The sequence below is a fragment of the Pinus tabuliformis genome, chromosome 1_1, assembly GCF_031772625.1.
Source record: "Pinus tabuliformis cultivar Carrire ecotype Pingquan chromosome 1_1, CPIR1, whole genome shotgun sequence".
Lineage (NCBI taxonomy): Eukaryota > Viridiplantae > Streptophyta > Pinopsida > Pinales > Pinaceae > Pinus > Pinus tabuliformis.
The window spans coordinates 26033758-26054197 of NC_142297.1; the positions used below are offsets into that span (position 1 = coordinate 26033758).

Sequence of the window (20440 nt, forward strand, 5' to 3'; positions counted from 1 at the left end):
CTAAGATTAGATCTATCTTGATCCATGACTTTTGGACCATTCTAACACAGTTTTATATTAATTCACAATAATATTTTATTTTCCCTATGTTTAGACTTAGGGAGTCCAATAAAAATATTAATTATTTTAATATCTCCCAAATTGTTTAGAAATTGCCAAAACCATTTCTGGGCATTAGAGATCTCATGTGCTTTAGCCTCTCCACCAATTTTTGTGGCTAGAGCACATCCGATGCTACCCCAAATCAACACTCCCTCTTAGTGAGGACTGTGCTTTAATAATACTCCTCACTCAGCATCAACCTGATCATCCAACATCAGTCCCTGTGTTGATGCTAGGCTTGTTGCCCAACATCCTCCGCACTGCTACATCATGTATTGCTACCCATGGCCCTGCCACTACCACTGTTGCATCTGTACTGCAACCCCTCTCATCATGTTGCATCATGTTGCCCATAGCACTTCCACTACTAACTGGTGCACTGCAACTCAGTTACTGAGGAGTAAGTAACTAATCTCCCAACTCTGACTTCTCCGTCAGGCTAGAAACACTCCTGATGTTGAAGCTCCCTCTATCACTGACAAGTGCTGCCTCTCTGACCTCTGTGTTGCTGCATCAACTTTGTACATCTCGCACTGCTGCCTCGCACTGTCCTAGGACTCCTGCACTGTAGCTCCCTCTGTCGCTCCATCTGCATCCATCTCTACCGACATCCGCCAGCGATGCTACTCCTCTTCGAGGCTCCCATAGCAAGGCATAATCCAAGAGGTCGGGTACCTCGAGGATCCTACCCCTCATCGCTTGTAGTCTGTCTGACTATAGCTCGATGTCTCCCCACTTCCGCTCAGGTGGCGTGTGATCACTCATGGCACAGTCATCATCTGTCTCCACTTCCTTCTCCGCCCTTGCTGGCGCAGCCTTGGTCTCTGAAGCCTCTCCTTTCCTTTTCTTCCTCAGACACTGGCTCGCATAGTGACTCAGTTCCCCACAGTTGAAGCATTTGACCTTGGAGAGGTCCTTCTTCCATTTCTCTTTCTTTCCCTCAGATGCTAGGGCAGCATCCTCCTCTTCCTCCTTGATTTTGATCCCCTTGTCGCTGCTTCCTGCCTTGCTTAGCCTTCTAATCTCTTCTTGGCGAAGAGTCGCCCACATTTCCTCCCAATTTGGAAGGGTCACCATGCCAAATATGCTTTGGACAAACACCTCCCAGTCTTCAGAGACTGCGTTCAGGGTTGTTCTCACCATCAATTCTTGATCCGATGTAGCCCCTATGGAAGTCAACTAATCCTAGATCTCCTTCAATCGACTGAGGAAGATGTCAATTTGTTCTCCCTTCTGCATCTAATATGACCGCAGCCGATTTTCTAGTAGCATCCTTCTCTGCACTAAAGTCTACGGGTTCAATTTCTTTAGGGCCTCCCACATCTCATTTGTCATGTCCTTTTCAACAATATGTGGTACTACATGGTCCTTGACCCCGACAAGGATGATGCTCTTGGCCCTCGCCATTGCCTCCTCATACTCGTCGTTCTCAGCTGGGTCAATTGGGATCGCTATCGTCTGCTTGACATGATTCCTGTCTAGAACGAACAAGATTCTAGCCCTCTAGACTACGAAGTTTGAGGCTTCCTCCAGTTTGTCCCCCAATCACTGCCATCTCGTTGCTCCTCTACTTCCCTTCTGGAAGTTCTCGATGTGACTCCCTCTGATCCTCGATTTCCCTCCTAGAAACCCCTCTGCCAATGTCAAGATGCCCCACTCTGATCCTTAGTGCAGCTACACCACAGATCCGGATTTCTTGGCTAGAAATCCTCAGCAACAACTCCCTCCTCCTTGGTCTTGCCCTGTTAGGTACTGTTCTGACTATAGTACCCCACCATCTTCACTCTGCAACTTACCCACAACCTCCAGAGCCCCAGCAAACTAAAGGTTAACGCTTCTAGGCTCTATGCACTCCCGACACCAGCAAAATTCGCACCTTCTAGCCACAAGCTAACTGAGAAAGATGACTGGGCACTGCATAGGTCGCGTCTGCTCCACTCTGTCATTGCTTTGATCCCCTTCACGGCTCAAACTTGATGACACATGCACTGCGTCACCCCTTCCTTGTTGCTTCTCTGCTAGGAACAGCTTTTGTCACTCGGGACAGTTGTGTTCTGTTGCTGCTGCTCTGCTCCGCTGATGTCCTCATTTCTCATGTGATCTACAACCATGCTCTTCTACCATGTTGGAATTTCTATGTCTAACTGTTGGAAACCCTTCATGTACTTTTCTGATTTATTTCTGCCTACTTGTTCTGATTAATTAACAAGTAATTTACCATGTAAATACTGAAAATAAATACAAGTACATGCTCAACACATTACAAATTATCAATTGAAGGAGACAAAACAAGCACACAAGTGACATCGTTGTTTTTGGACCAATGTCCCCAGAAAAACCCAATGAGGGAAAACCAATGCAGCTATCTGAGGGTTTGTATTATTAAGCAGTTTCAAAATACAATCTGGGTGCCAAAACCAGCTCACCCAACAGAGAATAATCTCGGCAGTAGTACCTCTCCTTCGGAGACAAATATTCCAACTGAAACCCAGGATAAACACTCAGACAGCTCCTAGCTCCAATCTGCCCCACGAAAACCCCAGTGTCGACCTCTAGGGACTGCGTCAACCCTTTCTAGCCCAGCGTCTACCCAACATCACCCTAGCTCGCCCTGCGTCAGCCTCTGGAGGCACCTTAGAGCTTCTGCGTCACCCACGCTAGCTCTTTGAGGCACTGCGCAATTCCTCGTTGCCTCTATGTGAGCCCTGGCTAGCTCTACGTGAACCTCTGACTGGCTTTGTGTCCCTCTCTCCCGGCTTCTGCATTGATCCTCCCAATACTATCTCTGCCTCTCTGCTCTGTATTCACTACCCCTCAGCTGCAACTCTGATCACTCTTTCGACTTCCTCAGCAAACCTTGCACGAGAAAATTGAAATCTTGATTAACTCTATGTGTTCTCCAAGTGACCCTCAAGCCTCCTCTTATACTTTTCTCGTTGACAATTCAACAATCGAAATTAAGTCCCTAATCAACAGCTAAGATTAGATTTGGCTTGATCCATGACTTTTGGACCATTCTAACACAGTTTTATATTAATTCACATTAATATTTTATTTTCCCTAAGTTTAGACTTAGGGACTCCATTTAAAAAATTAATTATTTTAATATCTCTCAAACTGTTTAGAATCTACCCAAACCAATTCTGGGTATTGGAGATCTCATGTGCTTTAGCCTCTCCACTAATTTTCATGGCTGGAGCACATCCGATGCTACCCCAAATCAACACTTAATGCCTTGTTTATTTGAATTTGTTCAAGTCTGGTGCATTTTCAAAGTGATTGCATTGTAAGGAACCTGGAGAATAATTTGTATAAGTCTTGCATCTTAAGAATAGCTCATTATTTCACTGACTTGTCTCTTGCATTCTTGCATTGTTATTGCTAAAATAGCAATTTGCCTCTTTACATTTTGCATCATTGTATTGTGTTTTCTAGCATTCATTACTAATCACTCATTGTATTGTGTTTTCTAACATTCATTACTAATCATTTTTAGCAATCTCATCTTGTTCTTGTCTTTATTGATGATTGTTATTATTGTGTTTTCTATTGTGCTTCATTGGTTTCTGATATAAGTAATAAATTGCTATCATTTTTTTCTAGTGCCTAAGTGTTAAGTAACATTATCATAAGAGGAATTCAATGAGATTTTATTAACAAGTATTAATAAGCTCTTGGATAATTGGAATTGCTAATCTTGTTTCATTGAGATAATTTGTCCTCTAAGTGCTTCGTTCACTTGTATTGCTCTTGTTATCTTGTATAAGCATTTTGATTTCAAGTGATTTAATCTTGTTGAAGCATTTAACGCATTTGATAATCCATTGAAGCAATCACTCATATCTTGCATCATCCTTTTAGGTTAGAAAGTGCATCTCTAAAACATGCCTCCAAGCATAAGCTTGGTTGTAAGAGAGATGGGACCACCTTCTTCGCGCAACTTGCGAAGTCTAGACACTCATTCGCAATCAATACAGTGACCTTGCAATTCTTTTGTGGTCAATCCCTTGTAGGAACGTTGGCACTTGGGTGGTTGGAACTCCACGGGAGGTATTGTTAATGGGACCTTAGTGCATTCGAGACTAGCTTCAAAAGAATTGAGAAGGATTTACCTAGACAAGGCATATAATTAAAATCTACTAAGAGCTTACATCTCACATAGATTTAATTCTTCCATTTCATTTAGGATAGATTGTGCATCTCGCAACAACTATTCATTAGGTGACTTGGAGCATTAATCCATATTGTGCAAGTAGTTAATCTTAAAAGGCATTGTTCTCTAACTCATAATCTCAACGAATCTAATCAAATTGTGCTTAATAATCACACTTGTTGCTTAATTTCAAACCAAGTTGCTAGGCCATTCAATTGTATCTCCTTGACTTGTTGGTTACCAGCAAGTTGTTCATCATCTCATTCATAGGGACTACCCCCCTTAGCCTGCATTTAGGAGACAACTTAAACGAAGAGGGCAAGGATCAAAGTGACATCACTCATCCTAAGCATTGTCACGATTCTTTGTACAATTTAAGCGACAACGGAGAGCAACTAAAAATGAAGTATCGCTCTGTCTATGGCTCACGTAAGTGACATAGCTAGCAAAACCTATCTTATCATGGTGTATGGTGATCAATCTCCATTCAGTCAATGAGAACCAACTCGGAGCTATCCTAAGGGGATCCTAAGTTAGTGCATCCAATGTCTACATGTGTATGGGGGAAGACTGATACCATCCTGCAACTCCAAGAAGTGCTCAAGGTAGGACATCTTCAGGCCCATGCTTGTTAGAGGTCAAGTCCAAGTTGACCTGAACGTACAATTTATGAATTCTTTTGGAGATGGTATTTTGCATGGAGATGTTTTCTTGGTATTGAAATAAGTGTTTTTTTGAATAATTTTGTAAGTTTCATGCTTTATCTTCTATATTTTGCACTTTCTATTTTTGTACTAGGGTTTCTATATTATGCCTCTCATAGGTCTGATTGTTCATAACTTGGAGTAATTTCTTCCCTCACAAGGAAAATAATTAGGGTTTTAAAAGTGGATTCCCTAGTCATCCCCCCTTACTCCATCAAAACCATTCTCATTGAATTTAGCCTAGAATACTGCATTAAACCCATTTAGGGTAAGGCACTAATCATAAGTTGTCTTGATCACTCTCTAAATAAATAAATTTTCCTTCCTTTTCTATTTTCCTAGATGTCTAAGCTTAGCACCTAGGGTTTTAGGTTAAAAAATTGCATAAAGGTGAAATTTTGTTTGATGTTTATGGTTCATTAAGGAGGAATTGCATCAATAAATCATCTAAAAGAAAAATCTAGCATTGTTGCACAGTTAAAACATTTTTCTTAGGATTGACATAATCTTTTTGTTGTTTATGCATGTTTTCAAACACAATATTTCATTTGTAAACCCTAATCCTTTACATCTATTGGAAGACCATGTTCCCCTTTGTTGATTATTCATTAGAAGGCCTTGTCTTTGGATGTTATATACATTGCATATCTTATCATTGCAAAACAGCAAAACCCTAACTTATATCAACTATCTTTTTGGTCTAGGAATAGAGCATTTGTACATTGGCATCAAACATCTAGGCCTTCTAGGCTAGGCCAGTACTTTCTCCTATTTAATAGACCTCACACAGATCACCTTAAACCATCATTATTAAATACCCTTTAGCCGAGTTTACGGAAGCCTCCTTTGTGGTCAAATACCACTAAAGAACAAAAGAAAGGTTGTCGAGGTGACAAGGGCAACCCTTTTTTTTGTTGCCATAGGTCTGCTTCCACCTAATGGGGCTTTGCACTAGACCTGCTAGATTTTACGACAACAATACTAATAAGTTGTATTAATTTAGGACCAATCAAAAATATGGAAAATTAGTGTTTTTGAAAATTTTGAAGTACTTTGTGATTACCTTAAAAAACAAAAACTGCTTATAGAAAGTTTAGCTGTCTCCAATACATCCCTACTTACATGACAAATTTCACCTATCTCTACATCGTAGACACATAAGTCACAAATCCAAAGAATCTACATTTACCTGTGCCCTGTGAAGAAGAACATCAAGGTCAAACCCTGAAATATTGTGGCCAACCAGCACATCAGGATCTAGTTGGTGAAGTTTGATCATCAAGCGATTCAGTAAAGCTCTTTCACTGTTTGTAAAATAAATGGTCACATTAGTCAGGCATGTATATAAAAATATGTGACTAATGTAATATGTAATCTATTGGTTCAATATATGGAAATTTACTGCCTTCTTATCCATCTTTCAGTCAAGCAAAAACAATATTTGAACAGTGATTATTTTTAAGATAAAATCACATTCAGAAACAGACCTGCTCTCGTAGTTCAAGATATTAGACCCGGCTTTAGTATTTCTGTTAGCAACCTCCTTTGTGAATCCCATGGGAAATATGCCTCCATCAAGTTTACGTAAAATAGAGAAGTGACCAAGCATGCCAGGCTTGTTCCATTCAGACTTTGGCATCGGATAGTCAATCTGCATGGAGGAGTAAATGATATCTAATCTAATAAGCTAGCCTTGTTTCAATTTTGAAAAACAAATTCTATGCTACAGAAAGTACAGTTAAAAAAAAATCCCAAGCTCGTAGAATTGTCCCTTTTTGAAGACATACAAACACAGCCTAAAAAGGAGAACCGAGCAATCTTTATGCTAAAGCCTAAACCCTGAGAATATCATCACAAAATAAGATCAAACAGGTTTAAACAATCCAGACATTAAGAACCAAATGAATAGCTGATTACACAACATGCATACCTTTGTTTTGTGACAACAGACAACAGACACAGATGCAATTTCATTCACATTGTGTTTGTCATTAATTATGGTTTTAAGATTGATGGCTGCAACTACTAGTGGAGGAATTTCTTGAGGAATATTCACAGACCCTGCAACTTTCAACTCCTTTGGAGAACCTACAATAGCTTCAAATTTGCACCAGCTTACCTGATCCCAAAATAACATTGTTTTAGTCAAACTGAATATATGACTGGATGACAACCTCAAATATCTGAAGTTCTCAAAAAAAATGAGATATTCAAAATTTAGTGATACTCCTCAATCCATATCAAATGTAGCAACATACAAATGAAGCAAATTTATATTAAACTGAACATCTTACCCGAGATGAACTTGGGCAGCAGACAGCTTTGGAAATTGAAAGCCAGGTTGGGCCTCGTATTCTTCTTTTAATTAGGAATAATTCTAGCGCACTGGAAGCACATGATCAAACACTTATAGTTAAGGGAGCATGTTATGACTAAACTGATGAAAATTTGAAAACGTCAATTACAGAAAAGATATCGTGCTGAAAAAATATTTTCAAAATATAGTTAATAATGATATGAACAAACTAAAAACATATATCATGTCAAGGACCGATATTTGTTGAATTGATAAAAGCTTCAATTGATTTCAAGACCGTTAAATATAACACATAAAAAGAAATCCAGTTAGGTAAGGCCATTTGAACTCAGCAACCATGACGCTTTGTAAGGTATCTGCTTTATCAATATATGTTTACAACTTTACAGTTAAAACTAATATAAAACAATATGAGACACAAGAATGGACCAAGCTTTGTAAAACCTAAAACTAAGTTGCACAAAACATGTATTAGCTTCCAAAAAATGAATGCCTTGAAACAAGATTGTTGGAAGCAGAAAGTGGGAAACACAATTTCCTAAAAACTTCTGTGAGAAGAGCATTTCAGAAGTATTTTTTATATAATACATACTTTAACATATTTTGATGCGTATATATTCAAAAAAAGCATGCATAATGTTGAATCGACAAAAACATGAAGACATAGATTTAACTATTGGATTAACGATGACCATTAAAACATCAACCATTTAGTACACATATAAAATCAATTATCTAGAAATTATAACTTATAGCATTTTCATCAAATGATCAATCAACAACCACAACATCAACTTTCAAGTTTCAACATATAAAATTTATCATTAACAAATTGTAACAAATAACATCTACCACAAAATGAAAGAGAACATCATATTCATTCACAAAGAGTCGAAAGATAATAGTTCAGTCAACAGTTCAAAGGTGGGTTCAAAACTTCGAAGTTCAAAATTAAATTGTCATATAATGTTTACAAAATAAGGCATAATAAAGACAAATTCCTAAGTTTTAGAGACTACTTAAGAGAAAATAAGCCGTAATAAAGACGAAATCCTAAGTTTTAGAGACTATTTCTAAACAAGAGAAAGAAAAAGACATCAAGCTTTCCTCTTGCCAGAAGAAACTTTTAATTTATTTCTCTGTGATCTATGAAGAAGAGGAGCAGGAGTAGGTGGAAGTGTTTGAGGAACACAACCAGCAGCTACATGTAACCACATGATTGTTGAGAAATGTAACTAGTATCGGTCTTCATAATTGTATTTGAGTCACAATGTAATAAGAAAGAAAAGAAAATTTATTGCAAAAGAAAATTTATTTATAAGCATGGGTTTCATGCTTTATTTATTTTGTATCTAGGTCAAAGCACCCATTGAGTGCTTCTAGGGTTTATGTCTTGAGTCATTGTCCATGTCATCTTGTTCTAGACCCTTATTGGTGTTGACTTCTGGGTAGCATCGGATGTTCTCTAGCTCCGAAATTTTGTGGAAGGGCTAGAACACATGAGATCTCCAAGACCCAGAAATTGTTGGGAGAAATTCCACCCGGAGTGCATCTTATTCAAATAATTAATTATTTTTAATGATGCCTAAGTTAAAACTTAGGAAATTAAAATACTTCAAGTGAATTAATGTAAATATGGGCGAGAAGCTTCTAAGAGACGAGGATCAAGTCTAATTTAATCTTAGCCGTTGATTAGAGATTAGATCACGACCGTTGATATCTCAACAGGAAAAGTATAAATGAAGACTTGAGAGTCATTTGGAGACACACCGGGAAAATACTTAGTAACCCGAGGGAAGTCGATTCTCCAGAAGTAAGAGTTCAATTTCAGAGTGAGAGTTGCAGGATGAAAGAAGAGGAGGGTATCAGCATCAGTCGAAGACTAAGGAGGAGGGGACACAGTGCATCAGAGGGACAACGCAGAGGGATAGATCAAAGAGGGAGCACAGCAAACGACGCAGTCCTCATGCAATCCTCACGCAGAAGATGATGCAGAGGTGATGCAATGGAGGCTGGAGGGTCTCTTAAGTGTCAGAATTTCTCCAATGATTGGAGGAAAATTATCTCGGGTGTTTTCACGAAGGTTTCTATATGTTCTACAAATCATTCCTTGTAAAGAGATTGTTGTTGAAGAATAATAAATAAACCCTCATCTGTTGCACTGGTTTTCCCGAATTGGGTTTTTCCAGGGACTATTGTCCAAAAACAATTGTGTTCATGTGATTGATTCTTGTGCTTCTATTTCTTTGTTCTTTTCTCTATGCTATTACGTGACAACTGCAGTAGAATTTACTGTTGATGTTTACTGAAGGGTTTTGTAAATAATTTATCATGGAAAATAAGAGAAATAAATCAGTTGTTGCATTAGAATTTCATGTTAGAAATTTTCACATGGTATCGAAGCTGAGATCGGGCAACAGGGTTAGAGAATCTGCAATGAGTCGTGAACATGATGTTGCTAGAGCAACAACTCAAAGGGACTCGCACAATTCTCCCAAGAAAGAGGAAATCACGAAGAATATAATGGATCACGACAATTTTGTGTTGGCTTCCAAACTGGAAGAAGAAGTCGCTTGCCTATCAAGTTCTGCTTCCTCTGAGGATTGGTATATTGATAGCGGGGCTTCTGTGCACATGACAGGAATACGAGAATGTTTCTCGAGCTATCATGAAGAACAGATGAACTTCCAAATCACCATGGGAAATAAAGCAAAATGTACCCCCATAGGAAAAGGTATTGTAGTTTTTCAAATAGAAGCAGGGGATCGACTTTGAGCTACCAATGTGTTGCATGTGCCTAGATTGGGAATGAACTTACTCTCTGTATCTCAGTTACAGAACAAGGGCTATTATGTATACTTGGTTGGGCAAAAAGTTTATGTCAAACATCGGACTTGGAAGAAGGCCCAAATTGGAGTCAGAAGCAACAGACTGTATAAGTTACAGCTAGAATCTCCAATGGCACAGATAGGCAGCAGTGGTGGAAAATATTTGAATGAACTATCGCACAAAAGGATGGGGCTCTTACACCATGGGGCCCTAAGAATTCTCAGAGGAACTGTAATTGTCAAAGGAGTTCCATAATTAACTGGCAAAGAGTGTTCTGGGATTAATACACTCAGATATCTGCGGACCCATGTCCACAAAAGCTCTTAGTGGTGCGAATACTTCGTCACCTTCCTTGATGACCCTTCCACGAAGACTTGGATCTACTTTCTAAAAAACAAGGATTTGATTCAAAGAGTTTAAAGCTCTGGTTGAGAATCTGACAGGGAAGAGGATAAAAGTGTTGCGCTCAAACAATGGTGGAGAGTATATCGATAGAGACTTCACTGAGTTTTGAGCAAGGGAAGGCATCCAAAGAGAATGGACAGCTCCATATAATCCAGTGCAGAATGGAGTAGCAGAAAGGAAGAACAGAACTATTGTTGAAGCAACGAGGGCAATGTTGTATGATCATGATATGCCCAAATTCCTATTGGCAGAAGCATGCAGCACAGCAGTATATGTTCAAAACAAGACTCCTCACAAGGCATTAGGTAAGATTACTCCGGAGAGTGTCTTCGCTAGCAAGAAGCCTAAAGTGAGTCATTTCAAGATATTTGGGAGCTTGGCACACTCCCATATACCCAAAGAAAACAGGAAGAAGTTGGACCAAACTACAGAAAAAGGATATCTTGTGGGATATAGTGAGAATGCTAAGGCATATAGAATCTACCTTCCGGACAATAGAAAGATCGTAGTACGACATGATGTAAAGTTCATGGAGGACAAAGCTTTTAGGAAATCCCGAGAAATGCCTTCTAAAGAGCAGTCAAAAGATGATCCATTGGTCCAGCCACTTAGACCAGCAGAAACCAGCACCAGTATTTCTCCAAGGCATAAGAATCTAGAAGCATCACAGTAAGTGGAATCTCAGGAGGAGAAAATAGATCCACCCACTACCAGTGGAAGAATGAGCCGGGAACTTTGACAGATACTACGAGACGCAGAGGATTTCATTGGAGCTCCTAGGAACGAGAAAAGGGAGTGTAGACAACCAAATAGATACCAAGCTTTGGTGGCTCAGGTTGGAGAACCCTCTAGTTTTCAGGAGGTTGTTCAGCATCAAGTATGGGTAGATGCTATGGTGGAGGAATACAGTTCCATAATGACCAATGATGTCTGGGAAGTGGTACCTAGACCTCAAGACAGATCAGTTGTAGGTTCAAGATGGATCTACAAGGTCAAGTATGTTGCAGATGGCAACATGGAAAAATACAAAGCCAGGTTCATGGCTAAGGGGTATGCTCAGAAGAAAGGGATATACTACAAAGAAACCTTCGCCCTAATAGCCAGGTATACTTATAAGTTCTATTAGATCAGTGATATCCCTTGCAGCACAGATGGGGTGGGAGATTCACCAAATGGACGTCAAAATTGCGTTCTTCAATGGGGTAATAGAAGAAGTGTACATTGAACAACCGGAGGGCTTTGAGACACATGAGACAAAAACTCATGTATGTAGGCTAAAGAAAGCCCTGAATGGGCTTAAACAAGCGCCTAGATCATGGTATGGTCGAATTGATGGTTACCTGCAAAAGGTGAGATTCGTCAAGAGTGACGCAGATCACAACCTCTACTATCTGACTGTAGAGAATGAGCCTCTAATTCAGGGGTTATATGTGGATGACCTTTTTCTAACAGGTTCATCTAGGCTCATCAAAGATTGCAAGGAAAACCTAGCTACAAAATTTGACATGAAGGATTTGCGAAGGATGCATTATTTTCTAGGGTTGGAAGTTTGGCAACAGAAGCGTGAAATTTTCCTCGAACCAGGGAGATACGCTACAGAAATTTTAAAGAGCTTCAAAATGCAAGACTGTAGACCCATGGCTACTCCAATGATTACCAACTGGAAGAAGATTGATGTGTCTGAAGATAAAGAAGTAGATCCCACCTTGTACAGGCAGCTCATAGGGTCCCTGATGCATCTGGTCAACACCAAGACAAAGTTCAAACATTTGTTACGCTGTCAACACCCTCAGTCAGTTCATGGTGGAACCAAAGAGGGCACACTGGGCAGCAGCCAAGCATGTTCTCAGATATATACGAGGAACAGTCGAGCATGGATTAATCTACACTCGAGGCAATGATATCAGACTGAATGGGTTCACTGGCACAAATTTGGCTAGAAGTTCAGTAGATCAGAAAAGTACCACTAGGTACTATTTCAACATTGGATCAAGAATGACCTCCTGGTGTAGTAGGAAACAGAAGTCTGTAGCTCTGAGCTCAACTGAAGCTGAATATATGGCAACTAGCATAGCATCGTGTGAAGCCATATGGCTTAGAAAATAGCTTGTGAATCTATTCAAGAGAAGGATGGAAGCAACCAACTTTTTGTGTGATAATCAAAGTTGCATCGAGCTCTCTGAGAATCCAATTTTTCATGATCAGTGGAAGCACATTGACATCAAGTGTCACTTTATCAGACACTGTGTCCAACGAGGTGCAGTACGGTTACAGTACACTCCGACAAGAGAACAGGGGGCAGACATTCTCACCAAGGCTTTAGGAAGAACAAAGTTTGTTTATTTCAAGGAGAAGATGGGGATGATTGAGAACCCATTTCAGTAGAAGAAACAGATAGTGCAGTACTTAAGAGGGAGCTACAATATAGATGCAGCAATGACAGTGGCAGTGTCATGGGCAGCAGTACAAATTGCAGCAGTGCAGTGGATGAAGTGCAGCAAACTGAACATCAACAGTGCAGAGGACCGATGTCATGGATCAATGTGATATTTCTACTAGGAAGTATTGCTAGAGCACATTCCTCGCTAAGAGGGAGTGTTGATTTTTGGGTAGCATCGGTTGTGCTTTAGCTCCGACATTTCCAAGACCCAAAAATCGTTTGGAGAAATTCCACCCAAAGTGCATGCTATTCAAATAGTTAATTATTCTTAACGGTGCCTAGTTAAAACTTAGGAAATTAAAATAATTAAAGTGAATTAATGTAAATATGGGTCTAGTTGTGATAAGAGGGGAACGAAGGGTGAGATAAAGAAGTAGTACAACAAATAGGCCTCTAGATGTGATGGTCGCATCAAAGAGGGGAGGTTGTGAAGTGATCATAATCCTAAGGATGGGTCAAGGGGGATAAAGTATATTCAATTAAGGGTTCCTCCTTGACACCATATTCAAAAAAGGGAAAAGGGGCATGATCACTCGAGGTGATACCAAAAGGGATGAGGGACTTACTTGAGGAATGACTCCAGGTAATGAACAAGAGGGAAAGGCAAAGGGGAGGGTGAAGTGTCATATTCAACAAGTTTTCCTTCCCCACAACCTAAAGGCTAAGTGATTTGAATACATAATCATAAGGTGGGTAGGTAAGAGCATCGTCGCTTTCCTCATTATAAGCATCAAAAATTGAGCTTTCATTAAAAGGGGAGTCAATCACTTCCATCAAAGATTATCCTTCTTTATGCAAGGGAAAATAATAATTCTCCTTCCCAAGGGTATCAATGGGTATGTCATCATAAATAGCGCCTGAGGGGAAAGGAAGACCAATCTCATCCTCATCCTCCCTGTCGATGTCATAAATGGGAGCACGATCAAATTGAGGACCAACAATTTCCCATTTCTCCTTTTCAATGTGGAAATAATCTTCAATTTCATTTTTCAAGGGGCTAATGGGATTATCTCTCTCAAGGTTTTCAAAAGAAGATTCATTGGGAGTAATATCATTGAGAAAGTTAGGCTTGGTCTCAATTTCACTTTCCATAAATTCATCCTTCCCAGCACGTGTCCTCAAGATCATCATTTTCATTGTGTGGACCCAAGGAGGACTCATCTTCTTACTCATTACCTAGATTCTCAATGACTTGATGATGCTCGAGGAAGGTTTTCTCTTGGATGCTTAATGCAAGATGTACTTGAAAATGTCTAAGAAAGCCATCAATGAACTCTTTAATAGATGAGATGCTCCTAGGTTCATGATCATGCAGCCATGAGTTATGACCGCAGAGAGATCCCATGAATAATAACATAAGGACATCTTGGTGGACAACCTTCTCCCTTGAAGTATGTGCATTAAATTTGTCTATGTGGATAATTGCGAAGAGTGGATCACCATCAAACATGAGTGTTGACCACTGGAGTGGCACTTGATGATTATATGAAGACTCCATGCCCAAGGGTGATCCAGAGGACACTTGTACCATCAGATATGATCAATCAACAAAGTTTTTTAACTCTACTTCAATCTTCTCATCATCTTTCTTGTACCCAGATTCCACACCTTGCGGGGAATTGTAATAAGTGATACTAGTAATGATGAGTTTTGAGTCTATAACAGGCTTAGGATGTTGGGACTCTATCAACAAACGAGTACACCTTGGAATGTTTTTTTACCTGGTTAATTATCCCTTCTTTTTCAGAAGCAAATAATTTTTTAGGTTTTTTCACTCACTTTTTACCCCGAAGTCAGGGTGACAATTTGAAAGTTGAGCTCCTAATGCATCTTAGTGTCTAGAGTCGATGTATATTACCATACTAGATCACACAAAAAAAATTGTGGCATTTGGCTAGGTCTAAATAGGATTTTTTAATAATTACAAATATCCCACAAAACAGGATTTTTTAATTCTTTTATATGTAATGATGTAAATAAGTAGCCTTAAGAAATGTATAGGGCATGTGACTACTCGAAATTCATCCTCAAAGACCCAATATTATCCTAAGATCTACTTTGGGGGTCGAAAAACGACTTATAATCACTCAAAAGTCGATTTTTGTTAAAATTGGCAACTGGGGCCAAACTCCATATGGGTCACTTTATTTATGGCAGCTGATATTTTTCTTGGATTCCTCTCTCCGAGAGGTGTAGGATTGATCTAAAGATCATCCGATTTCGACATGTATATATGGAAATATGAATTTATTTATACTATTGACAATTTGTCAAGGTCGACCAACAAGCAAATCAAGCATTTTCACCCCCAACATAAACTCAATGTTGCATATAAAAGGAGGAGACCTTATTTCACAATCTCATCCTCACACATCTATCTCTTCTCTCTTGATTGGGTACGCAGATCTGGGGTAGCATCTCTCCCATACGTGCAAAGGAGGAAGGAAGACTTTTCTGTTTAGGGCAGCATTGACCAAGTTTGACCGAAGTGCAAAAGTGTTGTTTTGACAGCATTGACCTCTTGTTGTTTGCAGATTGGGTTAGGATGCCTCTACTTGGCAGCCCGCAGTTTTGGACAACCACTTTGACCCTACGTTCACCAACGTTCACTGTCCTAGGGCTGGCTGCAAGCTTGACTGCAATTGACCAATGTTTGACTAGGATTTTCAGCCTGTTTTGGGCTGATACATCTTGTTGTTGGAGGCCAAGTTGACTGAGCTTTGACCGAGCTTGATTGGAGATCAAATCTGACCTGTTTGACTAACATTGACTTTGTTGGTTAGGGTTTGTTGTTGTTGTCATAAAATATCAAATTTGTATATTTGTATTATCTCTCTCTCTCTCTCTCTATTGAACTATTGAAGAACATAAGAAGATTTGATCAAGGGTTTCTCCACATTGGGGTTTGTCCTTGACTGGTGCCACATCTTGTGTCCTCTTGTCTTGGCTTGTTTTCTACTGTTTATGTTTATGTTCTATCTGCATTTTACTATCGTGTTGATGTGATTGCTAAAATTGGATATTGATATTGGGCTAAAAGAAAATTGAAGAAAATTGCTCTTAAGCATAGAACATACCAAAAATTAACAATTTTCCTAATGGCAATGGCAAAAATGAGGGAAAAAATTCAAAAAATTCAATAACTGAAAAAAAAAATATAAATTTTTCCAAAGTCAAACAAGTGACATGGCAATTCCAGGGAAGGTCAAAAGATGATGTGGCAATCATGTGGGGCCCACCAAGCAAGCTACAACTCAAGTCAAAGTTCCAAGTCAAATAAAGTCAAAGAGGGCCCACATTGAGTTTATGAGCCACATCGAATTGTTAAAAGTGGTGATTTATTTCAAAAGGACGAGAAACTCAAAATATTAAAGGTGGACACATTAAAGTAGTTTCAAAATTAAGGGGGGCCAATAAAAGTGACATGGTAGATCTTGTCCCCATTTAAAATCACACATTGGCAATTTGTTAGTGGAGTACGCATCAGCCAATTTCAACGAATGCACAGGCAGTTAAAGAAGCATACGTAGAGCTAGAGACTCATGGATTAGTGGGGGACAACACCACCATGTGTTAAGAGTTTGTCCCCATTCATTGGCACACATTGTAACACATGCAGTTGATAGCCAACAAGGGGGACTATGCTGCCAATTTAAACAGTCAACGCAACCTCCAATTCAGCGTGCTAGAATAGCACATAAAGAAGACTTTAGTGCACACGCAGCTCAAGAAAAGACAAGTATATGTGGTAGAAAATTAAACACAGGTTTGGAGGAAGTTGTCTCCTCTCATCTCCATTTTTTTACACACTTGTATGCAACAACACATGTTTGAAAGCTTCCAAGCAGTCACCATAACAGCTACACGCAAATCTTCTACAACACCTTACACAACAGTTGGTTGGCTTGACTGTTCGAGGTGTCAACAGCAGTTTGAGACGTAGTTTTACGTGGGAGTTGGGAAGCAATCTTATGTGGGAGTTTGCTTCCTCATGCACCTATCATCAATCACACTTGGCAGTCCATCAAATTAGCATATGAAGAAAAATATATATATGCAAGAAAAAAATAAAGTTCCATGCAGCAGTTAGATAACAAGGCAAATTTCACATAAAATTAAAATGTGACTTGATGGGGATTTACTCCCTCTTTTCTCCAGCTCATATTATAGTTGTAGCACAAAGGATGTACGCATAGGATAGCAAAAGGTATTCACAACAGTTTGATTTCCATGCTTCGTAAGTTCCTTTGCCACTTGAAACTTGACTTGGTCTTTGGGATTGTCATCAAGCTACACTTATCACTTGGTTCCTCCATTTGGTATTGGTCCCCATTTGCTTATTTAAATGAGCTTTGGCTCTCATCTTTGTATCATGTTATGAGCTATTGAACTCGAGAAAACTTTTTCATTTTGTACATGCATACTTTCTTAATATAATCAAGACTTTGGGGCTATTTGGCTGGTGTTCTCTTGGCATTATGAGGTGATGTCCTTTCATGCTATTGTTATTGTGTTTAATTTCTTTTGCATATTGTTTTCTGAAGAAAGATCTCTCTTGCAGCCCTCAATGAGTCTCTCTGCCCCAGTGATGATCAAGTCATCAACATACAACACCAAAATGAGAGGCTCCTCACCCACCACAATGAAGTATAAGTTCAGATCAACCTCACTCTTTGTGAAACCCAACTGCTGCAAGTATGTATCAATCCTCGAGTACCAAGCTCTAGGAGCTTGCTTCAAGCCATAGAGTGCCTTTTTCAGTCTGCAAACATGGGACACGTTCCATGCACCTCAAAGCCCTGCGGCTGCTCAATATAAACCTCCTCCTGAATGAAGCCATTGAGAAATGCAGTCTTCACATCCATCTGGTGGATCTTCCAACCCATCTCTGATGCAATCGATATAATGGAGCGAATAGATGTATATTGAACTAGGGAGCAAAGGTCTCCTCATAGTCAACTCCCTCTACGTGTGAGAAGCCTCTCACCACAAATCGAGCCTTGAACTTCTCGATGCTGCTATTTGCAGCATGCTTTATCTTCTAGAGCCATCTTGAAGCAACAACTGATTTACCTTCAGGCCTCGGCACTACCTCCCAAACATCGTTCTTCATAATAGAAGAATACTCCTCCATCATGGCCTCTCTCCAGACTTGCTGGCTGGCTGCTTCCTCATAACTAGAAGGCTCGGAGTCAACAATGCTTGTTACCAATGCCATGTAACTACAAAACCGCTCAGGTGGTTTACTCTCTCTAACATGTCTCTTTGGCCCAGCAACTGATGTGGCCTTGCACAAGGTATCTTGAAGCCACTTGGGCTTCCTCTTCTGTGAGCATACTTCTCCCACTGGAGTGAAAGAATCCTCATCATCATCAAAAGCCTGAACTCCTGAAGGCCTGTCAACATACCTCATGCATGAACCTGTCCCTGTAGATGCTGAAGTATCGTGTGAATTGTCCATTAGTGGACTACCCTATGAACTGCTCTGCGGACTGCCCTGCATGCTGCTCGAAGAACCACCCACCTGACTCTGAGAGCCACTGCTCACTGATGGACCTGACACTGTAATCGTCGTACCTCTTGATCCTTGACCACTGGATCCCTGTGACTAACTCAGCTGCTCTTGAGGGTCTGGTGACTCTAGATACTCTAGCTTCTGTGACCTCCTGAAAGCTCTCTCCTCCTCGAACTTCACATCCCACCTGACAACCACTTTCCTCTGCGCAGGAATATAAATTGGATAAGCTTTCGAGGTCTCTCTATAACCCACAAAGATGCCCTTGTCTGCAATGGGCTCTAGCTTGGTCCTATTCTCCTTGGAGACATAGGAATATGTAAGGCACCCAAAGATACGAAAGTGCCCAACATTAGGCTTCTTCCCAAGAAAAAGCCTCCTCCGGAGTCACATTCCCTAAGGCACGATGTGGACTCCCGTTCTGCAAGTACACAACAGCGTTGCAAGCCTTTGCCCACAAAAATAAAGGTAACCCCTAATCATGAAGCATGGCTTTGGCAGCCCCTGCAATGGATCTGTTCTTCCTCTCTGCAACCTCATTCTACTGGGGGTAGTAAGGAACTGTGGACTCCCTCCTAATGCCTGCCTCAGCACAAAAATCAACAAACTCACCAAGGGTATACTCCCCTCCATTGTCCGACCTGAGGACCTTGATCTTCCTACCTATCTAGGTCTCCACAAGAGCTTTGAACTCTTAAAACCGCTTGAAGACCTCACTCTTGGTCTTCAAGAAATAAATCCACGTCTTCCTGGAGTGGTCATCAATGAATAAAACATAGTACTCATAGCCACTCAATGATACATGAGACATCCGACCACTCACATCGGTATGTATCAAGTCGAGGATCTCGGTCGCTCTGTTGTCCCTACAAAGAAGATCTGGCAAACTTCCCCATAGCTCATCCTTTGCATACATCAAGGTGATCAGAACTGAAATCTAGCACATCAGTGGTGATCTCCCGCAATGTACTCAAGGCCCCATGATACATGTGCCCCATCCTGCGTTGCCAAATCTCACAACTTTGAACTACTAGATCTGTTGTCGGTCATGTCTCAGGTGTTGCTACTCAATGCCATCAGGGGTTGGAATGAGAACTTGTACACCTTGGCATGGCGCACACCAATCTCTCTAGTTGAAGAAGTTGGAGTTCCCTTAGGATATATAAGCACCTGCCCTCTCCTGAACAACACATCATACCCTCTATCCTCAAATGCTGAGACGGATATCAGGTTCTTCTTCATTCCAGGGACATATAGAACATCTGACACTTTTAGGGGAGGTTTGGGTCCCCTATCAAATGTCGATGTCCCCACACTGACTACTCTAACAATGTTGTCATCACCAAGTACTACCTCCCTATCCGTATCACCCTCTGAAAGCTCTGAGAAGTACTCTCTGACCCTGTCATGTGGCGGGAAGCACCACTGTCAACATACCAAATGCTAGAAGATACTCTGCTTGTAGCGGGGAATACACACTCCCTCTGAACCTGTATGGCAGGTGATCCTGCACTAGGAGCCTCACAAGCTATGAACCCAAACTCCCGATCAAATCTCTCTAAGAAGCTCTCTATCTCTGCAGAAGCTACCATGGGTTTGTCTTTTCGTTTCTTGTTCTTCTTCTCCGGACACACAACAGCATATTGTCCCAAATTTTGGGAAGTAACAAACTTCAATGGCAAACAGAAATATGTATTTATAAATATTTTATTAATAAATGAATACTAAATTGATGATTACATTTTTAGAGAGAGGCTCGGTTATATACAACCCTAGGTACCTCTTGGTGAAAGGGCATGATCTTTGGTCATGCCCTTTTGCCTAAATACTACAGCTAATCTAATTTTACATAATCCTAACTAATTTTTACATAACATTTCCTTCCTCTCGAAAGAATGCTTTGTCCTCAAAGCATACGTAACGACGGATGTTGATGACAAAATGATTCATTCTCCCAAGACGCTTCTTCTTCGAA

At 40.2% G+C, this 20440-nt stretch overlaps 1 protein-coding gene across 1 annotated transcript in view; it reads right to left on the reverse strand.

The window, feature by feature from the left end:
• The window catches only part of LOC149211428 (DNA polymerase alpha catalytic subunit-like), a 233586-nt gene that overhangs the window by 107693 nt on the left and 105453 nt on the right, over positions 1–20440 (reverse strand). The window contains exons 7-10 of the mRNA XM_089388389.1: positions 7254–7344; positions 6890–7078; positions 6447–6610; positions 6149–6263 (exon numbers count right to left, since the gene is read on the reverse strand). Coding sequence (XP_089244515.1) covers positions 6149–6263; positions 6447–6610; positions 6890–7078; positions 7254–7344 — 559 coding nt within the window. The remainder of the gene's footprint in view (positions 1–6148; positions 6264–6446; positions 6611–6889; positions 7079–7253; positions 7345–20440) is intronic.